Below are 26769 nucleotides of genomic sequence, written 5' to 3' on the forward strand. Positions count from 1 at the left end.
ATTAAAAATATTAAAATATGTCATATCAGGTTGACCTTGCTGTGGGCTACAAACGTTGCAGAAGTACAGAAGGCAATGCTTTGAGATGATGCAATTTCATTTTGAAACTAGGTGAATAAATTCACGTTGGTTTTAGATATATGAATGATGGCAAAACTTCAAGTTGAAATAAAATCTGTCTTGTAATTGCATAATGTATTGTAACTAATGGAATCTGAGTCCTACAAACCATTTTGCCTCAGAGGAAAAAAGTAGCTGTCTCTCCTGACATCCCTGTAGGTCAGCCAATTGTTTCTCATGAACCAGCAAAAGTTGCAGTTCTCCAAGTTGACGTTACCTCCTAAGATTGCTGTGGTATTGAAGTCCCTCCCAAAGTACTTTCAGCAAATGCAGCCCAACAGATATATGACAGAGGAAAGCCACAACCGTACCAGATTTACAGAAGGATAAAGGCACCAAAAGATGTGGATAGTCATACAGCAACATTTTACAAAGCCACTGTAACAGCAGAGGAAAGTACCTCCCATCAGCACCTACAGTTCTCTTAATTCTTAACACAGGTCCTGTCTCTGCTCCCTTGCGTAAATTCACCCCGAAATTTTATCAAGCTGCACCCACTGTAAGATAAAGCTACAGTACTTCATGAAGAATAACTACTAAATATGTTTTCCAAGGAATTCAACTGGGGAGTTGTAAAGTCTTCAACTAAGGTTCTTATGCAGCTCTCACAAACAGTACAGGTAATAGGGACAACACTATTATTCTGCATGCAGCTTGGTGTGAAAATAGGTCTCAGATTCTCATCTGAAGTATGAAACAAAAAGTAATGCAAGATCTATGGTCCCCACATAATGTGGAAAATACCCTGGTCCGGATCCTCTTTTGAAAATTTGCTTTGACCAAGTAGTAGCACATCAACCTAGCCTGAACCAAGTCTGCTCACACATTTTCTTTAGCTGGACACTTAATGAGGAGAGATATCATCAGAAGGATGATAAGATCGCTAACCGAGATCTACAACTTCATATCAACATTATAATTCAGCCCAAATCTTCTCTTCAGGCAGAAACTTTGCATAAACATGTCTCAAAACAGTGATGAAACGTAAGGCTTCCTCATTTTGAATGGGGCTTCAAAAGCACCCATCACAAATAACAAAACTACTTCCAGCAACATCTGTCTTCCTACCTGCTTTGTTTCTGAAAGGGTCCCATGGCCTACGAGGAGAGGCAAGGGGGCTATGAGAGCTACTCTGCTGCTTTTTAAAGGACAGAAGAGAGTCCTCAAAGAGCATGTCAACTCATCACTAGAGCAGTGCTTCAGCTGTGCCACATTAGCCCTAGGACAAACCTGAAGCCATCCAAGGTGGACCAATTAAACAGGTCCTACAGCAACATGAATATGGGTCTTGACCTCAGCTTGGAAGAGGTAAAGCCAGTTTATAGCAAGAGTGTGACTCTCACTTCTCCAAAACTCCAGTTCCAACTATTGAACAGAATACCAGCATATTTAATACAATGTGCTTGCTGAGGAGAAGGGGGAGGGAGAGAGAGAGGAGGAGAGTATTGCTATTATATGTTTTCAAGCAACAGATGAAGAGGGACAAAAGAGTCCACACATCAGGAAACTATTAAAATGAATACATTCCTAGTTTCTTCATAATTAATTCAACATGGCCAATTTTGTATCAGAGAAGGGGAAAGAAAGATTTCAACCACTTCCTTTTATCTCAAGCTGTTTGGAAGAATATGATCTTGTAACACCGAAAAGAAGTGCCTCACTGCATCCCAGCAGGCGAGTGTAATTTTAACTCTTCCACATGCTTAATTTGATATGCAAATCACTATTTTCTGTATGACATACAATACTTAAATTGTACAGCAGAGACCCAGGTTCATTTAGGCACTACCCATCCCCATTTTCTAGCCCCGGCTCCTTTTTTACTTATTTCATTAATACATTGAAAACAGTTTTCACAGCACAATTCCCTAATATAATTTTTTAGTATGTTTGCTTAGTTATACATATTAACTGTCAAAATGTGAGCCAAATGTTGTTATCTTCATATGAATAAGAGCCAGAGACCTATTCTTACCCTGTTCTTATAATTTTCAGTTCTGGGTTAGGCTGAGTTATGCAATACTTTCAAAAGATTCATTAAGCAACTATTTATATGCTCAAGTAATTCCATTGTTTTCATGTCCTACAGGAACAAATGTATTAAAATTGTGATTGGCTGCAAGTACAGATAGTTTGAGAGCTCTTTCACAGTCATTCAACAAGCAACGAGTAGCATACACAGGTAGAATAACTCCTTGAAGCGCAGTTAACCGAGACAATATTTGCAGTTTTCCCTCAGTGGAAAACTAGGGTAGGGTTTGTTGAGCTCTGCAGCTCTGAAATTTTACCAAAGGTATTGAACACTCATTTCCTGTTCCTCTTTATATAACACATAATATAAATGAATACGTAAGCATACTGTTTCAAATTCTAAAATGGAAAATTCATGTGAACATTTGGCAAAAAAATGAGGTCGGTTAGAACTATGAATGCAATGGGAATTTCACTGTCTATTAAGACTCCACTAACAAGACTCATCTACACATAATATTTATGTGCAATAACTATACACCCAAAGTTTCTTCTATGAAAGGGCTCGACTGAAAGTATTGTGTTACTGGCATATTAGCGCTCAGATACACTACAGAAGCTCCATCACCACGCATAGTACCAAGTGATTTTACAACACTGCCAGAAAGGCGGAATAGGTGGGGAATTTCAAAATGACCTCTCTGCCCCACAAAAAGAGAGAGGAGGCAGAGTCTGATTATGGGACCTGAAATGGACACTATCAACTTCTCAGAGCATTCAGTATTCGGTCATTGACAGATCAGATAGTAACTAATTTTTGGCAATTCTCCAAGTATCATGCTTCAAAGTGACTTAGCACAGAAAAGAGTCTTATGCATCTTTGGCCCAAGGATGGTTTTAATGATGAGTCCAGCTAGGCGTTTTGTAACAGAAGAAAAGCATGACTAGGATTTTGAAAAATCTGCAAAACCAGATTTTGATTTAAATGTTATAATGTTCGCCAAAGGCAGGTTCTTGGATTTCTAGACTTTGATCAGCATGTCCATGACAACCATGGCTATTGCTTTAATCATCATCAAAAACCATGTGCGTGTTATTAGTAACAAATACTGCCAAATCTTAACCTAGGTTTACCATTGTGGGAACAAGATCAAAACTGCAGTTATCGTATGTTATGTTGACAACTGATTTTTCAAAGCAACCAAGAGATACATACTAAAATGACAACCATAAAATTGGTCTTCTGCCATTTCAGAATATACCTGTAAAAAGTTCATGAATACAGCTTAGCTGATATACTTCTTGGTGCTTCCCCAGGAGCAAGGTTCAGCAAATAAGGTTTGTAACAGCAGAAGTAGGACATTTGTTCAAGTGAAATAAAGACATACATTATTTTGGACTGTGCGCTACACAAACTTGCATCCTCTAGGGCTCTGTTCCTGGAGAAGTGCATTTTTACTCTGAACACCATCCTGCTAGAAAGGCACTGATTACATGGGACTACATCCTAGAAGAGCAGAAGTAATGAACAGAGATTGTTGTCATAACGGATGATCAAAATGGTTAAATAGGTCTCTCTCAACTGGCAGAGTCACACAGCCTGTAGAGGAGAATGTATAAGGGGTATTTGAGAAATCTAAATTACTCTAGAAGTGCCAGGACCAAAGAGTGAAGAGTAATTATGCTGCATAGAGGTACCGTACGAAGATGAAATAAAGGAGAAATGTGGGTATGAGCAACCTTCTGTACACAGTAGACTGTGAGAGTATTTTCTATGCAAGGTGACAACATACACTACTAGCAAAAGCACAATATGTGGTGACCCCGGGAGCAGCAAACAGATACACACAGACAGCCTGGGAAGAATGAGCCCGTTTCTATGAAGATGGTGGTGTAAATAACTGATGATTCCCATGATGACAGGAGCAATACAGCTGTCTCCCCACTGAAGTAGCCCTAGGCCTTGTGACAGGTCAGATACCCTAGGAAAATCCCAGAAAAAAATACACACTAGCCTCCTCTGTTAGGTCACACAAATGGATTAGCAAGTTTTCTTTATTTTTAGCCATGTCTTGTAATGATACAGTTCCTCAGTCTGGTACGTTTTATACCTAGAAACTCCATAGTACCTTGTTTAGTTAATCAAATAGAAGCTTTTAATAGTAATGCTGTAACGAAGAGTCTCCCCTTTCCTTCAACTGACCCAAAACAAGTTCTCATCATATCACTAATGCACAAATTATACGAGGGACAGGAAGGATGAAACGAGGCATTAATTTGGTTTCTGTATCCCCTAGATGCTCTTCCTGTATTGCATGTGTTAATTAAAGATGTAGCTACAACTCAGTTTAAAACCTCAGAAATCTCCAGTGCCACGCATCAGCAACATCATACACCATCAACATGGACTACAACAGCAAGCAAAACCAGAGCAGCTATGTTAAAACTCGTTTCCTAAACACACAGCCTCTGCATCTGTCCAGATGTTCTGTTGATTTTCAAGTTTGAATTAATGCAAAACTCAGTAAGGAAAAAAAAAAAAAAGACCAATCTATAGATGCATTGCGTGTGTCATTTTGGCATTACTTTTGCTGAAAACTTCCACAGGCTATCATCCTGCTCACAGAGCTGAGAAAGGTCGGAGGACTAAAGTGACTTTCCCAATTCTCTACAACCTGTAGCAGTCAGGAGCAGAGTGCCAGGACATTGCCAGGACATCCCATACATCAAATCAGTCACAACACTTCATCTTTCCTTTTCCAACTGAGCATTTGGATTATCCTTTACCATCACATCATGTTTCTCAAAACTGTACATAGAGAAGTGCAAAATAAGAGTGCTGGAAGTGTATTTTTTTAATGCAGCCTCATAGTTGCACTGACTCACAACTGAGTGTCAGAGGGCTAATATTTCAAAATCAGCTCTGGCCCTCCTACAAATCCCTTGGGATCCAGTCAGTGCGTCAGGCTATCGTTTCCTGTTCTTGCTTTTCTGCTCTGATGGAGCATCCTTATAAGCAGACCCTTACAGAGTTCTTCTAGGAAGGGGGCCCACCTACCAGTGTCATGCTGACTTCATCCACCTCCTGTGCTGTACATCTTTCAGCTGTGCAACACAAACCCAGTGGAAGATGAAGGAAAGAACAGTATTAAATAAACTGGTGCTCTGCATTTCACTTTGAGGGAACTCCACAAGTTGTTGTTTATAATGATTCTAGTTTTAAGCAGGACATGTCGGAGTTGTTTTGTTTTGATTTTGCTCAATGTGCAAACTGATACTTTGAGAGAATTGTCTGGGGAAAGTAAAGAGTCCTTTATTATGTCCATCACTGCCAAGTGCTTTGGCATATTCCTCCATGAGATGCACAATCCGATAGGTTATGTGAGAGCTTGGCTGGCCAGTTACCAGCAGAAAAGCTCAACTTAAACAGTTTTAAAATCTTCTTATGGCCAATTCGTGGTTTTGGCTGAAGAAAGGAGGATGATGAAAAATACAGGCAGCTGGGTGTCAGTGAAGGACGGAATATTGATGTCATTTTCATTGCTGTGCCATGCAAAAAAAATACTGGCTGTATATGCAGGTTGGATCTCATTAAGGCAAACCTCATGCACTGTCTTTTAGGTACACCTTAGGTAAAGCTGTGAAGATGGTATCATTTGTCATAGCCTTTGTCTCGAAGATTGAATTAATGTACCTATTTGACAAATCTGAAGGCAGGGTCCTTCCGTTTGTTTGGCTGCTCATGGATAGAGAGCCTGGCAAGGACTTTTGTAGCATCTGTGGTGCTTCCTGAATTCAAGGCCAGACAGAGTTCCCTTCAGCACTAAGGAGCCCAGCCCAAGACTGACTTCATCATGTGCCTTGTTCCTGGTGTCGTGTGTTGTTTTGTTTGTTTTCTTAAACTAAGGGCTCCTTGGCAGAGCACCTGGGGTCGCTCCCCACACAGGCTCCACAAGGAGGGAAGGGGCCCAGAGCCACCACCACTCCCACCCCAGGTGCCTCAGGGAAGGCAGGCTCTCCCTTCTGCAAAGCCCCTGCTGTCCCCTCATGTGGGCACTGAGCCACGCTGTAAGGAGTGCCTAGTTTTCAGTCCTTCCAGAAAAATATCTGTGTGGATTTATATCCATGTAGATTTGATCATCCCCAAATGCCTACCTGTGCTGGCTGCATTAAATAGTCTTTGAATTGTCTGATGCACACACGTAGGTATAGGAGAGTGACAGTCACATCACAGTAGAAATGTATTTAAAGAACAGAATAAAACTCAACTACTCAAGCAAAAGAGTTGACAAGGTCAAAATCTTGCCCACATTATGGTTTGTAGCCTAGTTTGAATATAGTTTCCAGCACAGTAAGCTCCTGGTGGAGGTTCCACCAAGCTTTCACAGCCAGGGGCAGAAACCAGGCCAAAGACTACCTAGGACTGGAGGTAACAGGACAACAGATATTAACACAGTGACAATATTTTGCCGCTGCGGGCATTACTTTCCCAGATTAGTTCAAAACCAATTCATATCTACAGAAGAAGTGAGAGAAGATACTGCTCGGTGAAGGAGTTGTAGGACATAAACAAAGGCTTACTGTTAAACACTATTAAAGAGTCACAGGGGAAATAGGACCTTAGCTGTTTGAACAGGCTAAGTCCCACCTTTTGCCAAAACCAGAGGCTGTAGGCTAATGCCAAAAGATGAAGAATGCATCATGCTCTTTTTTGGCACTTAGTTAAGAAAAACCTCTGGTGAGAACAGCTTCTGCCCTCCAGCTGGGCAAGTACAGGGCACTGCCCTGTCGCGGACCGCCCCGGTGCTCATGTACCCTGTGGGCAAGCCCAGCTCCGCACACGAAGGAGCAGGCTGTTTCTTGGAAGTGCCTATGCAATTCAGCCAGCTGGTGAAGCCTAAAAAAACACCCTGTTCTGGACCTCTTAGGCCATTAGTGCATCACTCAGGTCGTGCCTTCCACCAAATACTGTCAAGTTTCTGTTTTGTTTGGACCTGAAGGGTGGAAGGAGTTGGAGAGTTGCCTTCACTGCTGTCACTGCTTCCTAATGATGTTTTTTGCTAGAGAATATGAGCTTGTTTGAGAATCCAGATTCTCTGTTGGGCACAGTTTGAGAAACTGAAAATATGGAAAAGAAAATAATTTGTTAGGGCAAAGCGTAAACATCTATAAAACAGAATAGCAAAACACCTACAGAGAACATTGTAGCTTTGCCAGCAAACTGAAGTCACTGAATGAGGAGGGAGATGCAACAGCTGAAAAGTTAAAATAATTGCTAGACTAAACTTTGGATTTATAACAGGAAATTACCTCTGGAGTCAGGTCTCCTGCCTTCTTTTCCTAGTTCTGCTTCCGATTTACTGAGTAAATCAGAGGAGCCAAATTTTAAGCTTCTAATTTAGAAAGCCTCCATCTCCGGTGCCCAGCTATACACACAGAGGACACTGAGGATGAGCACCTTCGGTGCCCTCCCCTGCATTTGTGAGGGCAGAGCATCCCACCTCGCTGCCTCTGCGGCCAGCTACCTCAGCTGCAGCAGCTTGTAGCCGCCAGCTGGTTCAGAGTGGCCACCTCTGAGCTGCCCCTGCCTGTGGATTGTGGCTAGCATAAAATGCCGCTGTGGGAGTCTGATGGTTAAACGCTGTTTATGGTTGGCATAGCATTCTGCTGTGGGGGTGTTATGTTTAAATACTGTTTATAAACATCTGCAAGGCTTCTCAGACATGCTCTCTCTCTAAAGCCTGTGCTATTGCTTTTGGAAATAATGCACTGAGTGACCTGCACTTTTTCTGAAAGGACTGCTGCTTAGTAGGGGTAACGAGGCTGCATTTCCAGCTCTACTGCACCAAGAGTTTCAGTAAAGTGTCGCCACTGAAACCCAGAGTTGGAAACAATCTCTCCTACTGGTTTAATAGCTTAGCCCCAGTTGAAAATGCAAATAAAGCAATGTGTGACGCCTCAGGAGGAGGGGAAGCATCTCACAATCATGAGAGCTCTCTGTACACAGGGTTCCTATTCAATCCCATGAGAACTTCTAAATGAAGCGAGCATGTGGTCCTTCTTACACTGACTTCAGTTGTGCTACAAATTCCTCAGAGGCAGAGCCAAATTAAGTGTCCCAAATAAGGACAGCTCCATAAATTGACATTTTCCTGCCCTACATTCAATTACAATCTCCCATCTTTATCAAGAGACACCATGGATCAGAGGATTAAACTCTGGGTGCCTGCCAGCACTCATTTAGTCATGGAAGTCCAAATGTTTCTCATTATACCGAGCACTTTTTTGTACAATACTACTGTAAATATGTGTGTCTTAGCGTTGGCTTCAACTGCACTATGAGCCAGAACATTCACAGTGACACAATGGATTCAGAATCAGGAAAAACTATTATAGGTATTTATTTGTGCTACTGCGTCCTATTTGCTTCTTTATTTAAAGAATAACTATGCTAAATAATAAGCACAGATACACAGGAAATATTGTTCACTGACACTGAAAAATTGACAAAGTAGGTCTAGGGTGCCCCCTGCTCACCTTCCACCAGCCAGGGTGCAGGGTGGAGTGTGCTTGATGCTCTGTTCCCGCACACTCTCACATGTGACACCGGAGGTAACGCAGCAAACACTATCAGGCACAGGAGCTGGAGTCCCAGCGTGCCTGCCAAGCTCAGGTCTTCTGCCAACCACCTGCTTTCCCAACCCGTGTTTTCACATAGAAAGCAATTTGGACCTACACACTGAGAAATCGTACAAGCTCCCGAAACAAAACAAACTTTCCCAGCATGATGGGTCGTTTAGCTTTCATAATCTTGATCTGGGAACCTTAAAAAATGCCCCACAGGCATGACATATAAACAAATCCTTTGACAGATGATTGTACCATTCAGCCACAATGCAGGGGAAGTCTCTTCCTCTAGGCAACAATAAAAAAAATACAGTGAATATATGGGCAGTATTTCAACACCTGCTGAAGACTCTACACAGCTCCATCCTTACAGCTCTCTTCAGAACAGCTGTATGCAATACTCGCCTTCACCTTAAGATATTAGCATATTAGCATATTACATATATGATACTGTTGTTGAGTACAACGCAGTTTGAGTGATTATTTAGAAGAAATCTCTTTACATAAGGTCATTGTCAACTGTAATATCTTGTGTGGGCAAACAGGCTTTCTTTAGGCAATGTTTAATATTTAGATATCACAGCAGTCCAATTTATTAGGGAATATCCCTTCCTGTTTCCTTCAAAATCTGGAAATTAGTGAAACATCATTTACAGAGAACAGGAAGCCTAATGAAGTTGGTGAAATTAGTGATTTCTGCTAATTAAAACCATGCCTTCTCGTCATATTCAACCCCAGTATGACAGTCACATACAGCGATGCATATCCATATACTAGTGGATTGCCAGTATTTCGTCATTTAGAAGCTGTGCAGTGCAGAACTGTAAGATGTTTTCTTACTGAGCTTCTCTTGGGGAACAGACAACGACCTACTTAAGCGTCTCTTTTGCTAGTGAGCTACTTCTGATGCTATAATACAGTGATAGCGATACTTACTCAATAAATACAATTTGATTGTATTGAAATGGATATTAACAAATACTCATCGCAAAAAGTGCACAGATATTTCTAAATACTGATCTCGGTGTCAGAAGCGTCACAAGTGTTCTTGAACTTGTGAATGCTTCTCAGAAGTAACTCTCAGAACTTAAACTCGAGCTTCAGCGAATGAACTATTCATGAAGATACAGACTTAACTCTTGGCTCTAGTATCTTGCGCCCAGTTTCCTAAGTAGACACATTGTTTTACTACTCCCCCTCCAACACCTTCTGGTCACTCATTGCTACTTTTTGTTTTTCAGGCTCGCCCCAAAGGAGAAGGCTTGACTCCATACCAGGGCAAGAAACGCTGCTTCGGTGAATATAAGTGCCCCAAATGCAAGAGAAAATGGATGAGCGGAAACTCCTGGGCTAACATGGGACAAGAATGTATCAAGTGCCACATTAATGTTTATCCTCACAAACAGGTAGGAGAAAAGTGTACCTGATGGCATACGGGTTTGGGACTTGGAACACACTTAAATTTGCAAAGCATGGCTATGACCTTAACATGACTTGGCATGGACTACACATGCCACACACAAAAAAATGTTTCCCAAATGAGCTGCTGTTCTCAGCATCCCGGAAATGTGAGCTACTGCCAGAGTTGCAAAATTTCAATACCCGTTCAGTAAAAACACCTCCAAAACAAAATCTTAATTGATCTTTATCACGAAAACAGACTGTGGGGCCTTATAATGAGATAGAGCCACTAGACAATAGAGTAAGACAAGTTCAGCAGTAGCAACAGGCCTTCTGATGCTTCTGATTCTTTTCATATTCTCACCAAATTAATATTTTATTCCAGTGGTGTCAGTGAACTTATTTCCCACGTATACTTCTTTATATCACCTGTTGACATAAGGATTAGCGATAAAACAAAAATACTGAGATGACACTTGCCTACAAAATAACTTAGTTAACAATGGTGAAGAAAGACAGCCTGGGTAAACAGAGGTTTCTTGGTTTCCATAATACTAAGTGATCCCCAAGATAAGAAGTTCAAGAGAAAGCCTTTTATTTAACTGAAAAGGTCAGGCCTGAGTAGCAGCTCTCATAGGAAATCTGTACCTGCTGTGCTGCCAGCCGGAGCCTTCCTTCCTGACCCTTGTAGACTGCAGTTGCTTCTGTCCCTTGAGGTAACATCCTGCATTTCCTGCTCCTGAATTTCCAAATTACAATGGGAAGATACAATGGGAAGACTGAATTGCACTTTTGTCTGTACCCTCTCAGAACTGGTTGCAAGCAGCCAGCTGCTTCAGTGGTGGTTACTGGGACAGACCAACCACATGAGCTCATGCCCCTTGTTTCCCTGACTAAGCAGGCTACAGGCTGATGTTGTCCAAGCTGGATTTTCACGCACACAGTCACTTTTGACAACCACACAAAAATATTTTTGGCCAATATACGTTATAGAGCTGTTACTTCGCATAACCAGAGAGACCATTGCAGGCTCTCCTCTAGAGAACGATTTAAAAACTGCAGCTGATATTGGAGCAAAACCTAGGATTTAATGCTGTCAATTCCAGTGCAGGCAGAACGGAGACATCTGGGAGTACAGCTGTATTAAGCCACACAGTATTTTCCTTCAAGATGGCTGATACTGAGCAAATGCAAGAAACATAATGGAAAAAATTGAGTGTGATTTTGCAATATTACAGTAAATTGTTGGAGATGGAATAGGCAGGAATTATTTTAAGAGTGTGGGAGGTGTGATTTGCCTCAGGTGCAATTCGTCCTAGCTGAATCTCAGCAATAAATAGAGCACTGCATGGGTCAAGTTACCTGCTGCCCACTCACAGCAGGGGCACAAACCGTGGATGGATCATTTGGATGTACTTGTAATAGGTGAAAAGGAAATTCCATTGGGAACCTTAGGTGTCTCATTAACTACCTAAGTGCTTGTAAAAATCCTATAAAATCTTTCCATGGGCTCATAAGGCACACTTCATACCATTTCATGCGATTCTGGGGGGAGGAAGGGTATTAGGAAAAAAAATAATCCTGAAGAATATTGTTACTTTATTATGATGAAAAAAGCAATCTTGAAATTCACTGCAACAAGCAGGAAAAAAAAAAAAAAAAAAGAGATAGAAATAAGCTTATTAGGCATTATCCCACCAAGGAATATCTAATCAAGTATATTTATTCCCTTTTATACACATGTATACTCATCTAACTCCAAAGGCAAAATTTGGCTCATTTCTGTGGCAACATCGCATTCCAATACACAGCCAAAATATTGATTTATAATTGCTAGTACACTGAAGCAATATAAATGGTAGTTTTTGAAGTCTGACAGAAGACTTGCTTTACACTTGACACACTTCACTGTGCAATGATTGTCTTTTTTAAAAAATAGCATAGGTCTTTTTTTTGTTGTTTTTTAACTTTACAAAAAACTTATGGCCAAGCCAGTGAATATCATTGTTTCTGCTGGCCAGTTCAAGTGATGTGATCCATTCTGCTGTCTCAGTGCTAACGCCACTCTGAGTCCAAAACTGAAAAGAAGAGGTCACCTTTACCACATGCAGTAATTTTCCTGACAAAATTGTGACTGGAAACTATACTGCAAGTGAGAAAAAAGCAAGGAACAATTTCTTTGTGGTAGCATGTACATGAGAGGAAAGCTATGCAATTTTCTTTCACTAACTTATGAGACAAGTTCAAAGCTTCTTAAGTCTCTGGTTCCTTGCCTCTGTTTAGACAGCTTGCTTAGACAACTGCACCGAAATCTGGGCTGAGCAATGCAGTCATTTATCACATGCATGGAAGTACAGTCTCAAGGGTCAGGGAAATTACAAGACCACTGATTTATAACACAAGTTTATAAATATTTACCTTGTTCATCTAGATTCTTTCCATCACTTTTGTTAGCGTTCAAAGGGTCACAAGAAATCACTCGAGAAGTATCCCATCCACGCTATCCAAGAACTATTATATAGTGGGGAGTATGAATGTTTTGTAGTAAAGAAGGTTTGCAAATAGTCCCGTGGGGATGGTACCCCTCATGGCAGGACTGGAGGAGTCTATGATCTGCATAGCACTGAAGTCAAAGAATGTAGAAGGGTTGTGGCCCACAGTGCTTCTGGAGCCACATACACAGTGGGGAACAATCACAGCATCTGCACCGCAGGTTTACACAGTTGACCCCCATCACTGTTTCCACATCATTCCCTAAGACCTTAATTTGAGATGTGAAAGGGCTTTACTCCTCTTTCTATCCATGTGTTCACGTCCTATCAATAGGTGTTGCAGCTATGTGACATCAAGACCGGGCATGGTGCGTTTCAGCTTGGCTTCCAGATGTAAACAACTTGCAGCCTGTCACTGGAGCTTTTTCCCCAGATTTAAGCTTACAACCTCAAACTGAACAATTTTGCATCCTGTTGTCTCCACCTTACCTGTGTCTGCTTCTATGTTTCAGTTTTACTATCATCATTCTTTCTATTCTTTCTCATCCCTCCAGTGCTCTGTACTTCTTCTGATTAAACATACCAGCAATAGCCAGACAGTAAAGAAAACATCAGTTCATGCACAGAGCCAGCAGCAAAGGAGAGCTAACTTAGGCTGCATGAGGTCAGCACTGCTTCTTGACTGAGCCTAATGTTAGCTAACCCATGCATGTTTTTTGTCCAAGCATCCAGTCCCACACCAGACTCTCTAAACATTTATCAATATTTGTCTGTGTGGTGTTATTCTACAGCACTTTGGAAAATATTCTGTACCCAGTCACCAGTACTCTTATGCTAATGCCATGCATCTTATAAAAGCACAGTGAACAATATTTTTTAATTACAAAGTCCAGTGTTTCTAGCTGGAAAGTTGAAGCACACATGCATATGGTGCACATATTTGGTTGTATTACAATAACCTATTAGAACTACTACATTCCCTTAGCAATTTCTATATACCTTTCTTGCTTTTTCTTTATTTTCATTACTCTGCAGGCATCTACCAAAAATGAGTCCTGATTCATGAATAGAGTTCCTATGCACTTCTAAATAATCACTTCCCAACCCCCCCTCAACCCCGCCCGCCCCCCCCCCCCCCCCCCAGGGCATTAGTCAATGTCCTTAGCTATTTTTTTCTCCTACTGACTTCATTATATGGGATTGGACAGGGGACTTCCAATTATCTGAAGCTTCCATTGGGCCTTTTTTTTTTTTTCCAACTTAAATCATCTAAGAAAAGAGGCTGCCTCTCCCCAGAAGCCATTCTGACACTCAGTACCTATATGGATAAACTGCGTTCAAGAAAAATAGGTATTACTGCTTTTAGTGTCTGTTCTTTTACTGCAAAGTTGCCATATTGTATGACATGATAATAATACAAGTAACTCATAAATGAAAAAAAAACAATTAACAAAATCCAGATGAACTGGCTAGACAGAAGTTCGATTCATTCAGACAGTATTTACTTCTAGCAAAAGAAATGATTTATTCTTCAAAAACACTCTGGTCAATATAACCCCTCTGAAATGTGTTACAACTCAGCATCTCTTTCTTACTCATTAACCTACCATTCAGTAATTTTTTTTTTCAATCTGCTAGGTTTATGCAAGTTGCAAGAATCTGCACAAGTATAAAAATTACTTAACCACAAAGACCATGTCTAAAAACAGTCAGTTACTGCATTTCCCCAGTGAGGGCATGTTAAGGAGTCTCCATTCCTATAAGCATACACAGCATGAAAGAGTTGGCAAAACATTCAGTCACCCGTCTACACACAAGAACTCATACCAGGCCAGTTCAACACCCCCCATTTCATGTGTCATCCCAGGCAGTAGAGGTGCTTACAGGAAGGTATGGATGTAGGACAAGACAGCAATCTCCAAGGATGCTTCCCCGTCATCTAGCATTACCAAGTATCTCTGTGCCCCCCATCTCTCAGCCAATTGATCAACATCTGTAGAGTCTGTTCAATAGCTGAAACATAATGACATGGACCACCATGCTTGGTTATGTCAACCCTGAATATTGGAGATTAGGATGCTTTTGTCCCCTTTAGGAGAAAGCTTTGAAATTCTGTTCAAAATGGCTTGATATTCCTCTTGATATTATGGCTTGATAAATCAGGACTTTACTCTCAATTCCCAGGCATACCCTTTTCTCTAGTCCTCATCTCCAACCCCCTATTTCATCTTACCCTGTTACTTCTCTCAGTCTTTGGACTTTGCAGTACTGCAGGGCTTCTCCACATGGTATTCACAAGGGATGGTTTGAGCTTGAGTACTTCCATTTAACTGGCTCAAGCACTAATATCACAGTACTGAAGATAATCATCTCCACTGGATAGCTCTGGGGTAGCCAGTCAAGCACGCATGTTGGACCTGTGAATGGCTTCTATGCTAAAATCTTGATTTCCTATGCATACCTTTTGTTAGTTGGTCCCTGGAGATGAGTGCAGCCACACTTCCCTGCCACCTGCTCTTTGTTCCTGGAGGCTCATTTCCTGGAGCAAAAAGAGTCTGTGCCAATTCCCCCAAGGAAAGTCTCTATTCAGCCCTGTGCTCTTATTCCACATACTCTGTCTGTGAGAATGAGCTTTTCATCTCTCTGGGGCAGGAAAAGTCTTCTCAGCAATTTTACAGCTGTGTATATACTTCAGAGTGTTCTATAAATACAGCTCTAAATCTCTGCATTTAAGAGAGATGGCAGAGCATTCCTACAAGTGGTAATACAAGAGCCTGACAAGCAGATCTGCTGCCATTCTCCCAACTAATTTGGAGCAGAAAAATCAGGTGGCTCTCACACCTGAGCTGCAAAACTGCTCCTTGCTTCAAGGAAGCTCTACATGCATTTTGGTTTTCATGACTAAGTTGTGCCACTGTGCTCCTCCTTTTGCATTTCCACCGCATCTCTCAAGCAGTAAATCCCCCGGCAGAAGTACTTAAAGGAATTCACAAGACATGGGGCAAAAAGTAGAGGCCTGTGGAGCTCAGGTCTTACTGAGGAACAGGAGAGCAAAGAACTGCCCTGACCAAGTTACTGGATGGCTATTAAGTCTCAGACAGGACTTAATCCCACCGCTCATTCTTCCAAGGACTTGCTATTCTGTAGTTGTTTGTTTGTGCTCCTCCTTACATTGCCCCAACATGGAGCCAGTCCTTTTAGCCACGCACTGGCATTCTTGGCATTGTAACAGCCCAGATGCCAAGCTTTGAATTTTATTTGCTTCCCCTGCCCACTCCAGCAGCGGCATCTGTGCCTGTGGTTGCTTCCTGGCTGGCCTCTTATCAAGGCTCCGTCTCTGACTTGGTGGCTGAATCCAGTGCTGTGTGTGATGACAGCTGTTGCACTGGTGTGGAACCAGCCATCTGCGGATTGACTTGTCCTCTTGGACACTGCTTGCTTCCAGCTGTCAGGAATTTATTGCTGGACTGAAAATAATTTGGTATGTAAATACATTCTTCATAATATCCAAGCTATTACTTCCACAGGCAATGCAGCGGTTACCTCATAATTCCCCTTCCCCGGTATTTCTCTTCCCTCAGCATGGGGAGGGATGGCTCTGATCATTCAGAAGCCCCATACAGCATTCAGCAGTTTCAGGCCCAAACGTATGATCTTTCCTCTCTTTGGACTTAATCCCTCCCTAGTGGCTGGGGGGGAACCAGTGTATTCCCACCCTTAGGTGTTCCAGCAGTGGGGAAACAGGTCACCCAGACTGCTGCTTCTCTCACAAGGAAGGAAAATACATTTTTGATATCTATCAATGGTGAAATCAAATGGTTCTAATCTAAAAAAAAAAAAAAAAATCAACCTTCTAAACAGAAATATAAGCACCCATTTAATTCCACCAAGAACAATTTTCCTTAAGGGTGTCCTATTGATGTTTCCTCTTATACTTAAGACTTTATACGCATGAGGTGCTTTGGCTACGTTTGGGTTTTGATTTTTTTTTTTTTTTTTTTTAAAAAAAAGCTGATTTATGGAATGTGGGGTTCAATCAGTGCATGTAGGCTGTGAGAGCAATAGTGCACAATTGAAATTTAATTTGCAGGACAGGAATTGCTATATACATTTAAATTTAGTTCAGCATTATTCCCCTCAGGCAACAGCATTAGTCACTACCACCAAATGCTTTCCTGGTGGAGCTGCACAAGGTTATTTCCACCTAGCAACTACCAGAAGAAAGTTAAAGAAAGGTGCATAAACCTGGGAAATTGGAAAATGCCCACCCCCATAGTTTTTATGGAAAATAGACTGCCAAATCCTGCAGGCTTGCATTAAAAAAAAAAAAAAAAAAAAAAATTAAACTCTCCCTTTTAATGGAAAAAAAAAAAAAAAAAAGGAATGCCTTTCCCAGATAAGCAAAGGGAAAGCAGGATTTTCTGCTGTTTTAGAAGCATTTCACCTCTTTCTAAGGAAAGGTGTTGGTTCTTCAGCCCAACAGCCTGTCCCCCTCCCTCTCAGCAGCAGCACTGAACCAGGAGAACCAGGAGGCTCCGGAGCCTTCCACAGACTCCGCAGCTATGCAGATCTTCCACATCATTCAGACAATTCCCCAGATCAATAGGTGGTATGAAACAGCCCAAGCCTGCCAGACCTTCTTGTGGTCAGCATCTTCTCCTTCCTCTCTGCTTCCACCACAGCAAAGCTGCTGAGAGTTGCCCCAGGTGCCCACAAAGTCCTCCTTCAGCAGACGTGCAGCTCTTTGGCTGTTTCATGTCCTGCCCTTTTAGCACAGCATTGAGGAACGTAGAAAGGGTGTAAGGGCACCGCCTTAAATGCCTCCACAAGGTTACACCATCAGGGATAAGAAACTGCAGTAGGAAGAGAACAGTTGCTTCTCAGAGTGTCTGCAGGGTTGTTTTTCTTTTTTCCACTACAGGAAACCCATAAAGCACACAGAGATAAGCTAGGACTTTATTTAATTTAAAAGTTGGGTTGACGTGGTTTATAAGACACAAACTAGGCGAGCCCACCAGCAGTGCTGAAGTTTCGAAGCTCCAGAGCCCACCAGAAGCCCAGCCCCAGCTCGGCTCTGCTCCGCTCCTTCCAGCTGGCCCTTGGCAACCTGGTTTCCTGCATCCGTAACCCCTCTCTCCCAGCCTCTGTGTCGTAACACACTGGTAACAATAACATTTCTGAAATCGGAATGCTTCACGGGCCAAAAAGCTGAGCTCAATCAACGCAGGGGGAAAGCAAACCACGGAGAGCTATTGTTTCTGAAAACAGTCCAAAAACTCTTGGCGCTTCAAGGCATTCCCAATGTCCTTTGCACTATTTCCAGGAAAAATGATTCCCAAGGCCATGTGTATTAAAAAAATCTGGCTTATATCAATAAACATGATAACTGCTATATTTTCTCTCTTTAATCAGAGCACAGCTAGCATGTAGAAGCAATCAGAGCTGAGTCAAATAGCCTGTTTTAAGTGTAGCATTTCAAAGCTCTAAAATTCCCCATTAAGGAGAATAACTTAACTCTTGGAGCTCCTGACCCTGGGCATCATCTGTGACCAGATTTATGTAATGCAAATTCTTGAAGAAAATTTATAGGCAGATGTTGGTGGAATAAGCAGTAGAAGCAGCAGAAGAGCAGAAGTTTATCTGACCAAATAAGCTTATTCAACTTGCCTCTGGTGTTGCAGAGGCCCAGTGTGCAATAGTGGTTAGGCTACACATCTAAAATCAGTTGTGATCCCAAATCCTTACATACTGACTTCCAACAAGTCATTCAAAACTCAGTAAGGATGCAGGGGGGTTGAGAGTTTTAGAGGGTATAAGGGGTCCATCCTCCCTCAGCATCCCCCACCAATACAGGTCCAAGCACCCCTACCTGATACAGGAAATGCAACTTGCAATGAATTGTAATTGAGTTTAAACTGACAAAAAGAGAAAACTTCAGGCAACATATCGTGGGGAGGAATCTTGAGTCAGTAACAAACTGTTGTCAATCCCTGCTGAATTGCTCCCATATACTTTGCCTACTGTTGTGGTTTAACCCGGCCGGCAGCTAAACACCACACAGCCACTCGCTCACCCTGCCCCCTCGCCCCCCACTCTGGGATGGGGGAGAGAAACGGGAAAGTGAAGCCTGTGAGTTTAGATAAATACAGTTTATTAAGATAGGAAATAATAATAATAGTGTGTATGGAACAAGTGATGCACAATGCAATTCCTCACCTCCTGCTGACCGATGCCCAGCCTATCCCCGAGCAGCCGCCCCCCCCGGCTAGCCACCCCTATATATTGTTCAGCATGCCGTCAGATGGTACGGAATACCCCTTTGGCCAGTTTGGGTCAGCTGTCCTGGGTCTGTCCCCTCCCTGCTCTTGCTGTACGCCCAGCCTGCCCGCTGGCAGGACAGAGTGAGAAGCTGAAAAGTCCTTGGCTTGGTGTAAGCACTGCTTTGCAACAAGTAAAACATCAGCGTGTTATCAGCACTCTTCTCATCCTAATCCAAATCATAGCACCTTACCAGCTACTAGGAAGAAAATTAACTCTGTCCTAACTGAAACCAGGACACCTACTAACTGTAGTAGAAGTGTTGTGCTTATAATTCAATACAACTGATCACAGCAAGAAGCTGCAGACATCCCTTGTTCAGGATAATAGGAAACACATTTTGCCTCATTTTAACCACTGGAAGTTGGAAAACCCTTCCATTCTCTGCATTGTGAACAGTTCTTGCAGTGTTATGTAGCAAAAACGTTTCAGAAGGCCCTGTTCTCCCTGTCTATGGGGGTCTCAGGTGGGTGTCTTTGAAATGAAGAACTTAGAATACCTAGGAAACTTAAAGGACCAGGTCTACTTTAAGGTTTTAGAGCTAAAGGCAAGTTTGTATTATTTAGTGAACATACAAAAAGATAAATGGCCATGATTCTGTAATTTATATTTATCCATCCTTTGCTGCAAGAACCACACTAAGAAAAGGTTCACAATGGTCTGCTACCCCTATGAGAACTGTGAGAAGCTTAGCGCTTATTTTCAGATTTCACCCCACGTGCTGGCTCTATCATAGTCCCACAGAACAACCACTATCTTCCTCACAGAAAGGCACTGAGCAATGAAATTGTTTTTCAGGTGGATTTCAAGGAAACAGAAATCATGTTAGGGCATTTTGTTTGTTTTTCAAAAATCTGCTCACCTTATGATGTTCACCTCACACCTCTGTCACCTCTTCACCTATTAGACTTTGCAAACAAACAGCCCTACTGCAATATTGAACATTTTCACAGTGATTGTGAAACTTCTTACGTGTCATGGAAAATTAAAGAGCAAAGATTACTAGAATCAAAGCAGTTTTGTTTGCTTGTTTAGCTGAACATACTGCCAGCTCTGTGACTCCACAAGTGTTATTTAAATAAAGTTAATTCATTATTCAGGTTCGTTGCAGAGGTTGTGTTGTGTTTTTTTTGCCTTTTTCATTAATAGGTTTGCAGATGCTCTACCTCAAAAAATTCAGCCTCAGACATATGGGGCTGAGTATTGGGAAGACCTTACTTCCCTGTGCAGCAGCAGTCGGTCCTACCATTGTTACCCCCTCCTGGCACTGCTGGGCAATGGGATTCCCATGCGTGAGGTGCTAATGCCTTTGGGACATCTCAGTTACTGGAGCCAAGGGAATAAATAGTTACGTGACCACACAAGTCCACTCCCCAGCTCAGGCTGTCAGTAACACCTACAGCCAAATAAGCACGACTGTTATGGAGAACAGCATTTGAGGTTGTGAGGACACTCCGTGACCCTACAAAGCAAAGAACTGAAAACATTTGGTCTGTTCGGGAAAGAAATGCAGAACCTTTATAATTGCTATGAGAAAGCTCTGTCAAGCATAAAAGTCGATTTAAAACACACAGAAAAGACTAACAGCCAGTGAGAAAACCTCGGACCAAATCTTATTTACTTTCTTCATTGCAGAGACCCCTGGAAAAGCCGGATGGCCTGGATGTTTCAGACCAGAGCAAAGAACATCCCCAGCACCTGTGTGAGAAGTGCAAAGTTTTGGGCTACTACTGCCGCCGTGTGCAATAAACCTTCCAAGTGGCCTCTTCCCGTCCCCATCATCCTGAAAGATCCTCTGGCAGCACATGATCAACAGCAACACAACAAATCAAGATAAAAGCTAAAATAATTGCCAATATTGCCTATTACCTAATAGTATGCCTTACCATTAACAGAATGTAACATTTCTCCTGTGTATGCACACACATGCAACAGGTATTTACAGGACTATGGTGAATTCGTATACTTACATATATATGTAAACTTACATATATATATGTACACACATATATAAGCATTACTGATAGTGTTCACAACAGAACCAAAGCTGCGGGTTCTGCTGGTTGTTTACACAGACCCTATATCATGGCCAGGTGAAATGAAGTACTATTCTTTAGGCAAGATGTAACATTGACAAGGAATATGTGATAAATGGGTTTTGCAGAGGTTAAATGACTCTGGGGCCACTATTTGCAAGAACTCACCCACAACATGAACATTATTCCTATTATATGACAAGACAAAGGAAGATTAAACAAGTCACAACATAAAAGAAGGAAAATCATTGATTTCCGAGTTTTAGAAAGTCTGAGAGTTTTGTGCTGCTGCTTTCTTGGACTTTTCTATTTGTTAGTGTCATTTGGGCAGGGCTTAGGCAAAATCTTTTTTTTGCAGGATGTGGCCAAAAAAAAGTGAATAATTGTTTGAGGGTGTGGTTTGTGTAGAAAGGGAATGCCATAACAGGACCCAGAGCATCGGGAAGGATTCCAAGAGGTTTTTGGAGGAGATGAAATTGGCTTGCTTGTGTGACTAACAGATCCTTCTCTTGTCATATAATTCTGCTACAGTGGTCCCTGTATGCATATAGGCTATTCATTGGGCTGAAAGCACACTAAATTTACTGTGAATAATGGGGGATAAGAATGCTTAAAATTGTCCCCCAAACCCTTAATTAAATGATTAGCCAAACTTACTATTTATAGTAGTTTTAAAGCCACTTTCTGGAAGTATTTTTATGTCCTGTTTTCTACTGCACAAATTGTTATAATATAAAAACTTTTTAGCCATAAGGGTGTTATGAGGCATGAAGAGCACTCTACATAACCTTCCCACTTCCGTCTTCCTGATACACCTATTGTGAGAAATTTCACCTTAGGAGAAATGTAGGAGTTATATTTGGTTGTCCCATTTCAGGTAGAACTTTGGGCAGGGGCATCCTGTTGCAAAGAAGTATCTCATCAGGGATTGGAAAATACCATGAAATGAAAGTACCTCGAGACAGTATCCTGTTTGTATGTCTATCTAAGTACATTGACACAAGGACACAACAAGCAATTCAGTTGCATAATTTACTAAGTAAAATTACAGGGATAATGGTTTGTGTTTTTTTTTTTAATCAACAATTTCTATTTTTGTGAAATTTCCTTTCGTGAGATTGATTGGTGTGAATGATACCTAGCAGCAATATTTTAAGTCCTAAATAACCTGATGTGAATTAAATCTGTTTTGAAGATTAACTCCATAATGCTAATACAGAGGAGTTTTTATGCCAAGCAATACCAAGATGTAACTAAGTATGTACAGTCAAGCTCTTGTAAAGCAAATTGAAAACTTACTGAGCGTTCTTATGGGCAATGTGAAGCTCTTCACAAATTTGCCCTGAGGTGAAACTTACACTATTTCCCTGCTTTGCTATAAACAGGGCAAAATTGTTTCTGCTGATTCTGGTGGTAGGGTTATCTATGTATCTTGCAAACCTCTTTGTTTCATGTGTAAGCCCAAGTCAGCCTACCGGTCAATGGAAAAACATCGGCATTCGTTGCTTCTGACCATGACTCTTCCAGTAGCTCACTGATTTGGGGCAAGTCACAAGATCCTTCTGGACCTCAGTTTCCCCAGCTGCAAAATGGGGATAATAATACATTAGTATACCTACCTCACAGCAGTGCTGTGAGGCTCACTTAATATCTACTAGAGCTTTGACATCACTGCATGAGAAACATGATATAATGCTGAAATATTAGCTAAAATGAATCACTCAGAAACTAATTTTGCCCAGTGACAATTCTATCAACTAAAATAGCTGAAGAATAATATTATTGCAAGTTAACACTAATAACAGATTTCATTTGCATCAGTCAAGATACGCAGTTTTAGCATTTTCAAAAAAATGCATTGTTTTGCACAGACTCAAAAATTACTTTAGAGAAAATCTCTGAGCAATGATACTAACTTATCCTTAAAAAAAATGAAGAAAATACACAGGTGAATTTAGGGGTGGATTTTCAAAGTTTGACCTCTAGCATTACTCTTGATATTTTGTTTCAAGCATGCCTGACATTGAAAGAACAACATATGAAACCTGATCTGTTTTCTCCTTTTGAGCACTTAATAGTACACGAACAAAATACTCCTTGATGCTTCACATCCAGCTAAAGGACAAGTAGAGAAACTCCATCGCATCAAAATAAGAGAAAATTATTGTCCAACCTGGAACTCAGATGTTGCTACATACAAAAGCATTTTGCTTTTAAGTGCTTCCTGTCTTATGGTAACCACTAAATCAGTAAAACAGCACATCCCTCAGCACAGCTACATTGATACACAGCATATCAGCAAATTCTGAACAAAGGGTAACTACAAAATACAATTATATGCAATTGTCACAATTTTCATGACAGAGCCCTCCTATAAATTGTTTACCCAGATTCAACACTGCATGGTGGTGCTTTTAGCTTATGGACTTTTAAGTTTTATTTTAAAATAAGGTTCCTAGAAATACGCATGATCAACTTCAATATAATTAATACCTGTTGCTGTAGAATAGTAATTGTTCAAAGCATAGTTAAAAGTTCAATATTTATATCATGATATTTTCCTCAGCAGGAGACAGAAAGTGTTGAAGTAATATCAAGTAAATCTAAAATAACAATAAAACAGCTTTATTTCCCCTGCACTCATGTTGGGGAAGAGCAGATAAATAACAAAACACAGGGAAAATCTAGAAGCAACAGTGCCATGGTTTGTCCTGCCTAACTTTCTGTGCAAAGCCTCCTGGGGCTGGAAGCAGCCCACTGGCCTCACTGCCCCTGCCAGTGGTGCGAGGCATGCGAGGAGGGAGGAGAGCATCAGAGCACCCAGACACCAGCAGCAACACCCCCAGCCCCACAACTGTAGGGCTCAACTCGGGCTCCTCTCAGCCATGTGGGGCAGTCCCATTCTATTAACGGCTGAAAACCTCATCTCCCTAGGTAGTTGGTGGCTGGGGAAGCACACACAAGGTGCCTCCATTCATCCCTGCATAAGGCTTGCAGCATCCAGCCCCAGGCATCTGCTCCGGGCTCTTCTGGATGCTTTGTCTCTTGCTGGACACATGCATGGGTCTAAGTAACATGCAACAGCTTATGGCCATCAGCACAGAAGGAATATTTCTGATTTTGGATTTTGTACCAAAATAATAGAAAAAAGATTGACTACAAGATGTAAATTTCTATCATCTGACTTTTCTTTTTCAAGGTAATTCACACATAGACCTAACCCTTCCAAACTGCCAGAAAGAAAACCTAAAAATTAATATTTTGACTGGAAAGACGATGAGCTGATTTACCACTTGGAGTTTTACAAATACTTGCTGATATTCTCTTTATCTAGCTCTGCATTTAGATCTTCAGCTAGTATTCTTCTAAGGAATTATTAAACAGTTACCAGAAATGAAGCATAGAGCAGTAAAGAACTTGAAATCCACACAAATCTCCCTAAATTGAGTATTCTGGGGAGTATACCTGAGAAAAGTTTGTCTCTGTGTGCTTATTCATCAAATGTCATTCTGATGCTTGCTGTTGTCTGCCCACCTACAGATCTATCCAGCATGCACCAGTTTTATCTTGTGTTCCCATCACCACCACCCTTTTCCACCCTCTTTGAACATTTTTAAACTTAAATTTATTTCTTGAATAAAATCTAAATTTGTTTCTTCACTTGGTCAGAACATTTCACATGGAATTTGTCTTTGGCATTGGCACTGTTTTGGAGAAAAGTATCAGTGATTCAAAACCAGCGCGTATAGGCTTTTAGCCGTTTTAACTTGATGCAGCTCCAATGAAGTTATTATGAATACTTCATTTAGTAAAGATGAAGAAAAATCCCTGTAGCTTAAAAGGATCGCCCCATTTTAGCCAGTTTTTACTGCTGCTACCACAGACATAAAACAATGCCACACAAAGTTTGAGGCCTTTTTGTCTCAAAGTTGCCTTTTAATTTCAAATAAATACACAAGAGTATATATTATTTCTGAAAATAAGTGTATTTTAAAGTTCCCCATTATATGGGACTCAGTTTGTAAACTAAAAATGTGAAGTTATCTATGTCTGAGAGAAACCTTTTATCAAGAAGTACTCTTTATATTTTACCTTTTGTATAATAGGAAATTTAGATTAAACATGGGTTGCATACTTGTGAATGCTCTAGCCATTATTCCAAAAAGAACTACTTAAACCGCTAAGAGCTTTTGGAAATGTTAGTATTCGTAGATTAGTCCTCTAGGTCCTGCAGTCACATGGCATTTTCTTTTCTAGTGTGGATCCTAAGAGTTATCCACTGAATAGTATGCAATGATTTTAAAAACACATGCTGATGATTTAAGTGAATTGACATGCATTTTCCACTTGCCTTTGCCAGCATTTAAAATGTGATGGAACTATCCCCATACCAAATCATTCTTTAAGATATCACTCCACTCCTGGTTGGGCTTCAACACGTTTCCTACCTGCAAAACCACTGCTGTCCATTAATGTTGCTATATTGCTGAAGTGCTCAGAGGGCTGATTGAGATCTTAGACATAGGGATGATGGTTTGTGTTTCTAGGATGAATTTCAAAGGGACAATCGTGTGCAGTTACTAGCTATAGATGATTGATATAAATGTTTACCCCTGTATGAAGTATTTTACAGTTTTACTTGCAGATGTGTATTTATCTTGAGTTATACTTGACATAGAGTTTTTCATTTTTTTTTTTTTAATACTATGTGTGTATTTTGGAAACCTTTTTAGATGTTAAAATTTTTGAATGGTTACAAATATTTCTTGTAATACTGAATTGTTATCTTATCTGGAAACTCTCTGCAGCAACTTTTTTGTATATATTTGAGGGCCTTTTTAAAAAAAAAGTATTGTTTGTTCTGTGGGGAAAAGTTTTTACAACTTGGAAGCTTTCAGAAGGGCCTTCCTCTCAACTAGGATACTAACGGAGGTAAGAGTTTTCTTAAGTATTTTGCAGAACTAAGGATGTATCCTCAAGAAAATATTTATGGAAGTAATTTACTTTTTTTTTTTTACAATGCTTTTGTCTGTATAAAGTATGCAACAGAACTACATTAAGAAGGAAATATTGTCTACATAAAATATTATATGAAAGTTGGTACATAATTCTGACAAAAAACCTTGCAATTCTTTAAGCCATATTGTTTTTGTTATCCTTGGATGAAAATATCAGTATTAAGTAACCAATATATTATTCAAGTGCTTAGACTTATATGAAAATGCTTATACATTTTATTTATGTGTATCTGGGGAAGAATCGCTAGAAAAAGCTATCACTAGACATAGAGCAAGTGAGAGATAAAGTATACTGTCACTTTATGACCTTGTGAGAGACAGAAGATGCTGAAAGCACTGCAGAGACTCAGCTTTCAGAGACTCTGAAGCACAAGTGTTGAGTTTCAAATGGTAGTTCTTGTCCTTTTTCACGGCGAGAGGGGAAAAGAGTTGGTTGGGACTCTGTCTGACAACTCGACTTTCACAACTCTTTGCAGACTGTGAGCTCAGCTATGCAGTACCAGCTACAGCAATAATATTAATCAAAGGGTGCAAGAGAAATAGATTGAAGTAGATGATTGTAGGGATTTATGTTTATTTTAATTAGAACTCATAGCAATATAGAATATGCATGTGCACGTATTTGAAGCATTTTTACACTTTACATTTCATGTAGTTTGATTATATTATGAAGGATTGGGTTTTTAGTTTGATATTTTACCACGCTAAAATGGGAGGTCTGCCCAACCCTGTACTGGATTCTTGTTTCCTTTAAAAGGTTATTTAGTACAGCACTCACTGCATTGT

The 26769-nt window shown here is 40.8% G+C and overlaps 1 protein-coding gene and 1 long non-coding RNA gene across 2 annotated transcripts in view; one reads left to right on the forward strand and one right to left on the reverse strand.

Annotated features, from left to right (window-relative positions):
* The window catches only part of ZCCHC24 (zinc finger CCHC-type containing 24), a 107019-nt gene extending 84132 nt beyond the window's left edge, over positions 1 to 22887 (forward strand). The window contains exons 3-4 of the mRNA XM_035330690.1: positions 9960 to 10124; positions 20565 to 22887. Coding sequence (XP_035186581.1) covers positions 9960 to 10124; positions 20565 to 20678 — 279 coding nt within the window. The 3' untranslated portion in view covers positions 20679 to 22887. The remainder of the gene's footprint in view (positions 1 to 9959; positions 10125 to 20564) is intronic.
* Positions 22888 to 23376: 489 nt separating this feature from the next.
* On the reverse strand, positions 23377 to 23970 carry LOC118169391. Its single transcript, XR_004752060.1, has 2 exons — positions 23925 to 23970; positions 23377 to 23727 (listed from the first exon to the last, which is right to left on the reverse strand). It is a non-coding gene; the product is annotated as an uncharacterized LOC118169391 (long non-coding RNA).
* Positions 23971 to 26769: the final 2799 nt, after the last annotated feature.

The sequence above is a fragment of the Oxyura jamaicensis genome, chromosome 6 (genome assembly GCF_011077185.1).
Source record: "Oxyura jamaicensis isolate SHBP4307 breed ruddy duck chromosome 6, BPBGC_Ojam_1.0, whole genome shotgun sequence".
In the NCBI taxonomy this organism is placed as follows: Eukaryota; Metazoa; Chordata; class Aves; order Anseriformes; family Anatidae; genus Oxyura; species Oxyura jamaicensis.